At 43.6% G+C, this 12,125-nt stretch overlaps 1 protein-coding gene across 1 annotated transcript in view; it reads right to left on the reverse strand.

Moving 5' to 3' along the window:
• The window catches only part of LOC103176602 (copine-9), a 113,740-nt gene extending 102,300 nt beyond the window's left edge, over positions 1–11,440 (reverse strand). The window contains exons 1-2 of the mRNA XM_007890245.2: positions 11,404–11,440; positions 3,481–3,527 (exon numbers count right to left, since the gene is read on the reverse strand). Coding sequence (XP_007888436.1) covers positions 3,481–3,527; positions 11,404–11,431 — 75 coding nt within the window. The 5' untranslated portion in view covers positions 11,432–11,440. The remainder of the gene's footprint in view (positions 1–3,480; positions 3,528–11,403) is intronic.
• Positions 11,441–12,125: the final 685 nt, after the last annotated feature.

Genomic DNA, 12,125 nt, shown 5'->3' on the forward strand with positions numbered 1-12,125 from the left:
TTTTAGAAAGTCCCAGAGGTAGGACAGAGGGCTTTAAAGGGTGAGTACAAGAATTTTAAACTTGATCGTCCAGGGAAAGAGGGACCAATGAAACCGGGCGAGGATGGGGGTGATTGGTTCATGGAGCTTGTTGCTGAGAGGACAAGAATTGCAGAGTTCAGACAGGACTGACCTAACGGAGACAGGTGGTTCCCTGCTGGGACAACAAATCAATTAGATGAATTGATTTGAATCAAAAATTATTTGTAGGAGAATTCGGAGCCATGGAATTTGGTGTCAATGTCTCCTATTGTACGTCTTACAACTCTCTCTGTCTCTTTGTCTCCAATACCTCTTTCTCATTATGTCTCTTCTCTCTCTTTATGTTTCATTTCTCTGTCTTTACATCTCATACCTCTCGCATAGTACCTTGCCACCACATTGCTTCCATGACAAATGAACCAAATGCAGGTTGTTGAGTGGCAACTGTCCATAATTCTAATGTTAAATTGAAGATAAATCCTCCTGGAGAGAGACACCTTCCCTTAAAAACATGGGAAATATTAAAGCACACTGCAGATTTGTAATACTCTGATCTAAATTACAATAACAAAGTTCAATATTCTTGTGTGGTAATTCATTCCATTACAAGATCAGAACATTGGTTTGGTAAAAGAAGGCCCTTCAGCCCATCTGATTTCATCCAATGAGAACATTCACTCCATCACAGCATCAAGATGGTTTTTAAATGAGTCCATTGTCATGCCCTTAGCCATTCTTCCTGGCAACCCTGTTCCAGTCGTTAATTACCCTCTGCATATTGAAAAACTCCCTGGTGGCCATCCAGAAATTGTCCTTTGCAATTCTAAACCTGTATCCTCTGTTTTATTGTCTCGGTGCATCCTAAAGTATTGATCAGGATTTACTTTTTCAATCCCATTTAAATTGTTATAGACCTCTGTGAGGTCCCTCTAAGTTGTCTACTCACAAGATTGAAGAAGCTGAGCTTGTTTAATTATTGCTCATTTCTCTAACACTGGGGATCAGCCTCTGCACCATCTCTGTGGCCTGGGCACCCGCTACGTCACAGTGACCAGAGCTGTCTGCAGTATTCACGGGGGGCAGAGGTCAAATTGGTTCCTGGAATAGTGACCCCTCAGGATGCCGGCCTTCACTGCTATCTTGTCTAAATGTTCCTGGGATCCCCTCTACCCCTGTACACTGCTAGGATGGGGAGAGCCACGTTGTCTCTAGGTGTAGCACTTGGAGATCCAGCCAACTCAGCTTTACCATCCTCCCTGCCTGGGCTACTTGTGCCATTTGTGCAGCAGCGCTTTGCTTTCTGATCTGGGTCATGCGATCTCCAGGGCCTGTGAAATAGGAGCCTGTACAGAGGATTACTGGACATCTCTATCGTCGAGAGCATGGAGACTACAGGGCTAAGCTGCGTGGATCTGGGGCATTGGAGACTGGAGAAACAGAAGCACTGGTAGTGGGTGTGTCGTGACCTCAATTGAACTGGGTTGTGTTGCAGAAGTGCCAGCTGATCAAGGAATGGGTTCGGCAGTGTGTGTAGCCCCATCACTGTCACTCAGTGGTGGGATCGAAGCTTCTGTGACGGTTTTACTTGAGGTGGAGTGTTTTTCAGCTGGTCCTTCTTCTGGCGCATAACCAGCAAGCTCACTATCCAGTGTATAAATCACTTCTATTGGTGGTGATCAAGATGTTAGGCCAACACAAGCAAACATAGCAATATAAGGGGAGGAATTTATTTTTGAATGGTGAGCAGAGTTGTGAATGATTCAAAGCAAAACGAAAAGGTAAGTTCCGGTATCATAGAAACCTCACTTATTTTAATAAATGAACCTTTGACTCATCAGTGAATGAAATGTCACTTTTTGACTCCTAATTGCAGTGATTTCATGGTTTCACAATTTTACTGAAAATTACATGGATTTTGCAAAATCCCTGGTTAGACAACAACAACAAAATTACATTTTGAACAGTCAGCTGTCGGGACCTGAGCTTGGGGAGGGGTGATGTAGGGGTGAGGGAAGGCAGAGAGGTGGGAGGGAGACCAAAGGCACAGTCGAAGAGAAGGGTCTTGTGACTGTCCTTGAAGAATGCGAGGGAGGAAGTGAGGTGAAGGGACCGTGGGATGGAGTTCCAGAGTGTGGGGGCAGAGAGGCTGAAAGCCCGGCCACCGATGGTAGGGCGGATCAGGCAGGAGACAACTTTACTGTAACTTATACACTGCAAATAAAACAGAAAGACACTCGAGTGTGTATCAGCTCTGGAGCTCCATACTGGCTGGAAAATGCAGCCTGGACATAACAGCCCATCAAGCCCATTCTATAGCCTATCGTCCAAAGAGGAGATGTGGGTGATCTTTGCTTCACTGTCGTGAGCGATCCTTCATAGCTGTCCTCAGACCACCACAGGCTTGTCAGTGGAGAAAGAACCTACAGAAAAGGTCAACATTTGAATGCAGACTCTCCCCAGAAAAACTAACCCCAAACCACTTGTAAAAGCCTTGAACGTTTAAACATCTGCACACCAATTTCCATTTAGGGCCATAGGTTGGCCACCACCGATGTAAGATATAGTTTCTGAGTTACTAGATCTAGAGTTAAACACAGTTCTCGCTGAATCTATCTACAGAACTATCCCACCAGAAAGACCAGCTTTGTACTGAAAACAGAACAGATGGGTGCTCTCATAGCCTTATCCAGTATGGAAGGGACCACATTGTTGTTCATTACCCATTTGGACCAAAGTGGCTAAACACAGGCACATGAAAGAGAATTATGAGATGATTGATTTAAGCCAGGGTTATTTTTGTAGATAACGGACTTCATTAAGCTGCCACGCAGAATTATTGATAATAATGAATGTGCCAGGCTCTTACAGCGCACAGACTGACAACCATTATTTAATGAATTCATATTTCCAAACCTCACAAATTAATGAAATTGAATGTCACTGAATTGCAGTATGTAAACCACAAACTCCTTTCTCTTTTCGGGTATTGCCATGGAATCTTTAACATCTATCTCAAAAGGCAGACAGGATCTCAGTTTAATGTTTCATCTGACGGACGGTATCTACGACAATCCAGAGCTCCCATAACACTGTATTGGAGTGTCAGTCTGTGAGTTGAAAGTCCTGATGTGGGCTTGAAAATATATTGAATAGAGCTTCACAGTCCTAAGATAGAGGCTGTATTTAACCTACGCTGTTTTTTCCACTAATAATCTGATGCGGATGGGGGGTCAGATTAAATCAGCCCATGGGCCACAAATTGGACCTTCCTGGTTAGACTATATGATTCCAAGTCCTGACGTGTGGCTCGAATCAACAACCTTCTGGCCCAGAAGAGAGAGTGCTACCACTGAGTCAGTCTAACACACGATGATGACCCATAAACCAAGTCCAATTTTTTTTGCTGCCTTAAAAGCTATTCAAATGTAATGCATGTAAAGCTGATTGCTGGTCACTCACCTCCCGCCATTCCTTGCTGCCAATCCCTTGGATAAAGAGGACGACCACTGGAAAGAAAACACACAAAACTTAGAAAGATAGGAGGAGGGATGCCACGGATGGTCTGAGGGTTAGGGAGAGAGGGGTGGTGGTCTGGGGGGTGGGGGGTAGGAGTGGGTGGTTCAGAAAAGCAGAGGAATGTACAGAGGTGTAAATGGACATGTTCATGTTGACTCTCAAGCACAGGCCTTGGTGTAGTAGGATGCACGGCTGAGATAGGTAAGTGGGAACAAACTCCTCAGTTGGAATATAATCTGTGATGAGGACACAATCAGGTACTTCACTTGATGGTTCTGGACGCTAAACCTACCCCTCAGTGACTGCATTTTTAAAAGAAAATTAAAATAAATCAAAAAATAGATTTCAAAGTTTTTTTTAACTAGCAGTACTATAGAACTTTCTCTTTACCAAATGAAATGAGAGGAAAGATCACTGAGGGTAAAACACACCCTGACAAACCAGTCACAACTCAGCCACAATTCTAAATACTATAGCTATTTGGGAAAAGTTCTACCTAATCGTAGCCTGTGAGACAAATGGTGGTGGGGGGTGGATTCTGGAAGTTGCGCTTTAAGAGTAAGAGTTTTGTTCGGGGGAATTTACATTAGATGTGTACTCTGACTGTCCAGCGCCTTGGGACGTCCTCCCGACTTGCAAAGCACTATACAAATGTAATGTTGTTATCGTTGTTGCTCAGTCATATTGTATCCTCAGTGTTCTGTACAACAACAGCAGCACCAACAACTTGCATTTATATAGCGCTCCTCACGCAGACTAGCATCCTGGAGTGCTTGATCTGTACTGAGTGTAATGATCATCCGGTGGCTGACAGCTAAGAAAATCAGGAGATGAGAAGCCAGAATCGTACCAAGCAGGTATTGGTTTCAAAGCAGGTGAGGAGCATCAGCTGGACATCTGAGGAAGTTGGTTCTTGCAACATCAATTGCTTCTCAGCTCCGAGGTGTTCATCTTTTCAAACTCCATCAAGGCAGCAAGCTCAGCCAATGAGAAGCTAGTCTTGCATCAAAAGTGTTGCTTTGCTGAGCCCATCCTTGGAGCTCAGCCACTAGGTTGAAGAAGTTGACATCCAACTTCTCAAACTCTGTATATGATTTGGGTTCAGGGTCTGCCATTGGGCACTGAGTGCAGAGGGCAAGTGGCTGAAACACTCTCCATGTTATCACACATTTCTGAGCTCAGTCTCTCAACATTCACTGGCCCTTTTTTTTTACTGTCCTCTCTCCATCTGTGGCCCCACAACTGCTCTCGATTTATTAGCTGGTGTAGCATTACAGACAATACAATACAAAATTACATTATATAGGGCCTTTCATGTCAGGAGGATGTCCCAAGTACCACAAATACTACAACCACAACAAAGGCATTCTTAGAGGAATGAGCTATGAGTAACGCCTAAACAAGCTGGAGCTCTTCAGTCTTGAGAGCAAATGTCTCAGAGGGGACCTCATTGAGTTGTATAACATTTTAAATGGGATTGGAAAAGTAAACCCAGATCAACACTTTAAGATATTCGAAACCAGTAGAACAGTGGTTGTCATCCTCTTTGGCTGGCCAACAAAATAAATGTTTCTTGATTGAATATTTCTTGACTTGTGACATAAATCTACGCTAGTTTGTTATATCTATGATTATTTTGTTGGGTAACTAAAAGGTGAGGTGTTTGATACCAGGATCCTGCACTAATTTAAAAAGTTAACTTGATGCTGTGCTGGGAGGGAGGGCAGGGTGGGTGTTCTGGAGGGATGAAATGCGCCAAAGGGTTTTCTTTATCCAAACCAAGCTTGTGATCTTATGAAAGGTGTAACTGAGGGCAAATAATAGTACAGACATTGTTTTGAAGGATTTCAGTGCCTAGGACCCGTTGGAGTTTTTCAGTTCCCAGGCTGAGAAAGTCCCTTGTGAACGGTGACGGAGAGAGGCTGGGTATTCAGACCAGCCAAATCTCAAGCTATCTGCAACCCGTCAATAACTGTAGTTAGGTGTGCGATTCTCTTCACTGTTTACTTCCCCCGCTGCTTCCATTTTTGACTTTACAACAACAACAACAAGATTCCATTTATAGAGCGCCTTTCACGTCGGGAAGACGTCCCAAGGCGCTGTACAGTTGGGTAAGGACCCGAGCTGGGGGTAATGGTCAGGGTGAGGGAAGGGAGGGAGCGAGGAGGGGGTAGAGAGTTGAGAGGGGAGCTGAAGGCACGGTCAAAGAAAAAGGTCTTGAGACCGGCCTTGAAGGAGGAAAGGGAGGAGGCAAGGCGAAGGCACTGGGGGATAGAGTTCCAGAGCCTAGAGGCTGAGAGGCTGAAGGCCCGGCCACCGATGGTAGGGCGGTTGGGGCGGGGGATGTGGAGTGGACCGGAGACAGAGGAACGGAGGGTACGGGCAGGTAGATAGGGGGATAGTAGATCAGAGAGGTAGGAGGAAGCGAGGCCGTGAATGGCCTTGTAGGTGAGGATGAGGATCCTGAATTCGATCCTCTGGGGGATGGAGAGCCAGTGGAGGCGAGCGAGGGTGGGAGTGATGTGGTCCCGAAGCCTGGTGCGGGACAGTACACGAGCTGCAGAGTTCTGGATGACCTGCAGCTTGTGGAGGGAGGTGCCGGGAAGGCCGGCGAGGAGAGAGTTCCCATAGTCCAGCCTTGAGGTGATAAAGGCGTGGAGCAGAGTTTCAACAGCGTGAGGGGTGAGGTAGTGCCGTAGTCTGGTGATATTCCAGAGGTGATGGAAGGCGGTGCCAGTTGCGGCGCAGATATGAGGGAGAAAGGACGGCTCAGGGTCGAACAGAACACCAAGGTTCCTGACTGGCTTTGAGAGGTGGAGAGTGCAGCCTTGGATGCTGATGCTGTCAGCATTATTAGGATGGAAGCTTGGTATTGAAGAGATTTGTAATCTTCTTGAGGTTGCCTTTCCATCACTAGGCAACATCACCCTCACTTTAGCAACAGCTGTAAAGAGTTTATAGATGGGAAGAAGTCCAAATCTGTCTTGTGCATTCAGCTCTTAAAGGGGCTAGGAACAGGAGATGGTGCACCTCCGTGTGTGACAGTGGCTCAGATCTCAGGTTTCCTGTAGTGAATATCATCACACTTGGTGTCAGTCACAGGGGATGTGAGGGTCCAGGCACTGGAGTCAACAAGTACAACATTATGGAAAGTATAAGTACTCATGGAATCCTGTAGTGTAGTGGTTAGCGCGCATGCCTCACAAACAAGAGAACCCTTGTTCAATTTCCAGGCCGGGCAAAGCTTTAGGCAGGTTTCCTTACCCTTCTGTTTTACCTATCAGTGAGTAGCATATCGGCAGATCGTTTTCCCAGGGTAATTAATCCTCCAAAAATAATAATAATAATTTGGTCACTCAATCCACGTTTGTGGGACATTGTGTGCGCAATTGGCTGCCACATTTCGCCCACAAAATACACATTCAATCCACTTTACAATATATTCTGCGGAGCTTTGTGACAGCTCAACATGTGATAAGGTGCTAGATCAAATGCTAGGATTTTTTATTATTATCACTGATCAGCTCCATTTAAGAAGACGAGCAACGGCAGCAGTACATTACAGCCTTAAATTAACAGGTGGAATTTTCACAGTGAACTTGCATAGCCATCACAACATGTTCTCCCTTAATTAACAGCATTCACATTAAGATAGAAAGTGAAACACTGAAGATTGCAAAGAATTGTGGAGATTTCAGTTCTTATTTGGAAGTCAGTTTTCTGCAGTTCTTAGAAATTATCTTGCGGATGAAGAGCCAAATGAACAACTGGTCTGCACCGTTTTCAATTTTAAGACAGTATAATTAAAGCCTTGCATTTGGAAGAACCACCTCAAGTATTTCACAGAATATTAGTTTGACTGTGTCTTTGTAGGCAAATAGGTTACTGTTTAAAGACTCTTACAGGCTGAGATTAGGTGTCATTTTAGGTCTTGGATTGGATAATGAAAGCCCATGAAACATCAGAACTTAAATGTTTATCACAAATATTTTTGTTTTGAGTGTTGGCTTGCTGTTTGAAGAATCCATATTAAAAGCCTATGAGTGCTTTTCATAGAATCATAGAATTATACAGCACAGAAGGAGGTCATTCGGCCCATCGTGTCTTTGAAAACAGCTATCCAAATCAATCCCACTCCCCCAATCTCTCCCCATAGCCCTGCAAACCTGTTCTCCCCAAATAATTATCTACTTCTCACTTAAAAGTTGTTATCGCTTCCATCACCCGAAAGGCAATGCACAACTCGCTGTGTGAAAATATTTCTCCGCACCTCTCCTCTGTTTCTTTTAACAACTATTTTAAATTGGTGCCCTCCGACCCAACCGCCAGTGGAAATAGTTTCTCCTTGTTCACCCTACCGAATCCACTCATAATTTTGAAAACTTCTATTAAGTCTCTTAACCTTCTCTGCTCCAAGGAGAATAATCCTAGCTTCTCTCGCCTCTCCTGATAACTGAATTCTCTCATTCCTGGTACCATCCTGGTAAATCTTCTTTGCTCTCTCTCCAATGCCTTGACATCCTTCCTAAAGTGTGGGGCCCGGAACTGAACACAGTCTCTCGCTGAAGCCTAACCAGTGTTTTATAAAGGATCATCATAACCTCCTGACTTCTGTATACTATGCCCCTATTTATATAGCCTTGTAACCCATATGCTTTTTTAACAGCTTTATCTACCTGTCCTTACACCTTCAAATATTTACTTATATGGACCCCCAGGTCTCTCTGTTCCCTCACCCCCTTTAAGATTGTACCATCAGCTTATATTGCCTCTCCTCGTTTTCCCAAATGCATCACTTTGCATTTCTCTACATTAAACTTCATCTGCCACGTGTCTGCCCATTTTACCAGTCTGTCCATGTCCATTTACAGTTTGCTACTATCCTCCACACTGTTTACTACTTTTCCTAGCTTAGTATCATCTGCAAACTTGGGAAATGTACTCCTTACACCCAAGTCCAGGTCATTTATGTAGATCAAAACAGCAGTAGTCCCAATACTGACCCTGGGGGACACCACTGCACAATTCCCTCCAGTCAGAAAAAACACCGTTCACCACTTCTCTCTGTCTCCCAGACAGTTCTGTATCCGCTGCCACTTTCCCTTTAATACCGTGGGCTTCTATTTTGTTTACAAGTCTCTTATGTGGCACTTTATCAAACGCCTTTTGAAAATCCATATAAAGGACATCAACTGCACTATCTTCATCCACCCTTTCCGTTACTTCATGAAAAAACTCTATCAGATTTGTTACGCATGATTTGCCTTTAACAAATCCGTGTTGGCTGCCCTTTATTAACCCATATTTTTCTAAGTGAAAATGTATTTTGTCCCAGATTATAGTCTCTAGAAGATTCCCCACTATTGACGTTAGGTTGACGGGCGTGTATTTCCCAGGTTTATCTTTCTGTTCCTTTTTGTACAGGAGAGAAACATTTGCAACCCTCCAGTGTCCAAGGAGGATTGAAAGATTGTGCCAGAGACTCCATTATTTCCACCCTTACTTCCCTCAGAAACCTAGAATGCATCCCATCCAGACTGGGTGACTTGTGTACCTTGAGCACTGACAACCTTTTTAGTACCTCCTCTCAGTTTATTCTTATCCAATTTCTCTCCCCTGGTACTGTGGCATTGGCTGCATCCTCCTCTTTTGTGAAGACAGATGCAAAGTACTCATTCAGTACATCACCCATACCCCCTGCCTCCACAAGAAGATTTCCTCTTTGGTCCCTAACTGGACCCACCTTACCTTTGACTAACCTTTTATTCTTTATATGCTTATAAAATACTTTAGGGTTCCCTTTTATGTTTCTCATACAATCTCTTTGCCCCTCTTATTTCCTTTTTCAGTTCTCCTCTGTAGTTTCTATATTCTATTTGATTATATTGCATTGACACTTTTTCCTGTGTCCCCCTGTGCATCCATTGGGTTTTGACTCCCCTCCCCAGAGGTGTCATCACCCTCACCGCTATTCAGTATAGAGAACCGGTTTGTGAGTGCCACACTCTCAGGGGAGTTCTGCACTGCCCGTCCCTTCTTCCTACCATGCCTGGTGGTCACCCACTCACTCTCCTTCTGAACCCTCTGTGGCTGTGGGGTGGCCACCTCCTGAAACATTCAATCCATGAACTCTTCACCCTCCTGTATGCTATGTAGTGACACCAGCCTCTCCTCATGCTCAGAAACCCTGAACTCAAGCTCAAGCAGCTTGAGGCATTTGCTACACACGTATTTGTCCAGGGCACACAAAGCATCCTGGAGGTCCCACATGGCACACATTGTGCATGCAACTGCAACTGGTCTCAGCTGCCCTGCCATATGCTCAGACATGTTTTTTATTATTTTAATATAACTTTATATATTTTATAATTATCAACTCTTTCCCCCTCTGCACTGAATTCCCACTCTCAACAAATTCCTTAACAGAATTCTCACTGTTCCACCTCGCTCAGTTCCCTCCTCATGCTGCTGGGCTCTCTGCTCATTTTCTAATACAGTTCTGTTTCTATCACGCCGTTTTTCTTCAGCTCAAAGTGGCTCCTTAATTAACAGCACTGCTTCACTCTGCACATGGTTATGCTGTAAAACTTGTCCCAGATTTAACCATTGTCCTGTCAGGAATAACTCATGCCCCACCTTCACATGACTGTTGCACCCAATAACACGCAGTGTGTTATTATATTCTAAAGTGTTATAACCAGTAACACACGCTTGCTGTTATATAATACACAATGTTATAGCCAGTAACACATGGTGTGTTACTGTATAATATACAGGGTGACCAAAAAGTTGTGATACCATTACAATGTCTAATACGTCTTAAAGAAATTATGATATATTTTTTAAGATAATAGGATAGTTATCATGACTTTTTGGTCACCCGATATAATATAGTGTTACAACCAGTAACACACGATTTGTTATTACATAAATCACAGTTTTATAGCCAGTAACACACAGTGTGTTATTATATAATATACAGTGTTATAGCCAATAACACAAAATGTGTTATTATATAATATAGTGTTATAGCCAATAACACAGTGTGTTATTGTATAACATACAGTGCTATACCCACTAACGCAGTGTGTTATTATGCAATATATTATATATGTGATTGTACATAGATGTTCGCCCACAAAACACACACAGTCACATCACTTTACAGTATATCTGGTTTTGGGTTGGCTTCCTCACGTGAAAGGTGCAATACCAAATGTAAGGATTATTGTACATGTACCAGCATGTAATACCCAGTAACACACAATGTGTTGCTATTTATGTATCAGAGTGTTATACCCAGTAACACACAGTGTGTTCCATATGACCAGTTTTCATTGCTTATGCGTGCAGTCTGCTCACTCGCTACCCACTGGCTTTTCATGCAAAAATGGCCAACTTCCGGGTCATTTGGTCACTGTAGACATCACTTCCTGCTTTGCAACACAACTAACCTAATATTCTACAAGACAATCATCTTAACGAAAAAATCAGATTTCCGAATCATGAGATTTCTGTCAAACTGCACATCCTACTTTACACAATGCAGCAAGCAGGAAGTGATGTTGTGGTGATCCAAAGATCTGGAAAATTGACCATTTTTTCTTCTTAGCATGGGAACTGGTCAGCCCACTAACTGACACCAGCCCATCACACACAAGTACTAAATATAGGTGGGTGGGGATGTTATGCATGGCAAACAACACCTTGCGATGCACTGTATATGGAGTGTCAGTGTCATAGAAACGAAGGCACCTTCAGCACAGAAGTAGCCCATGCCTTCGATCGTCTGCCAGAAACCACTTGCAAAAAGAAGCTGCACGTGACCTTTGAACCGATGGTTGTGACAGGAATTGTGGCACTTACCAGGATCAGATTTGGAGAAGGTGTCCATGTCCAGAAGGTTCCTAACCAAACAAAGAGGAAGAAGGATTAATAAGCCACACCATTAATGCCAGCAGCATCCTTCCTTGGGCATTAATTCCCATTTACTCTCTGTTTACCAATTCTGTGTGTCAGCCTGGCTCAGAGGTAGCATTCTCACTCCTGAGTCAGAAGGTTGTGGGTTCCAGCCCCATATGTGGAACTCATATCACCTATTCTGACACCAATACAACGCTAGGGGTGTGCTGCATTGGCGAAGGTGTCGTCCTTCAGATGAGACATTAAATCGAGGCCCCATCTTTCTCTTCGGGGAGACATTAAGGATCCCATGGAATTATTGTAAAAGAGAAGGGAGTTTCTCCCAATGTCCTGGGCAACAATCCCCTGGTTGAAATTCAAACGTTCTAGTGTATATGTTAGTTTTTTACGTTTCCTTTTCAAATTTGAGTATTTTTTATTACATTTAAATAGGTTACAAAGGGTTTAGCAAAAACCTAATATCTTATCTGTACTAAATTATGCTGTATGAGAGCACATGAGTCATGAAAACAATACATGTGGGTCCTACTCACTATTCATTTACACTTTCCTCAAATCAGGCCCTCAAGCAAGTTAGAGATCTGGGTTTGATTCCCGACGGGGCGAAACCTTGGGTAAGTTTCCTTACTCAACAAACCTGATAATAATCCCTTAAGAATAAAAAC

This window comes from Callorhinchus milii, unplaced genomic scaffold, assembly GCF_018977255.1.
Source record: "Callorhinchus milii isolate IMCB2004 unplaced genomic scaffold, IMCB_Cmil_1.0 Scaffold12, whole genome shotgun sequence".
NCBI lineage: Eukaryota > Metazoa > Chordata > Chondrichthyes > Chimaeriformes > Callorhinchidae > Callorhinchus > Callorhinchus milii.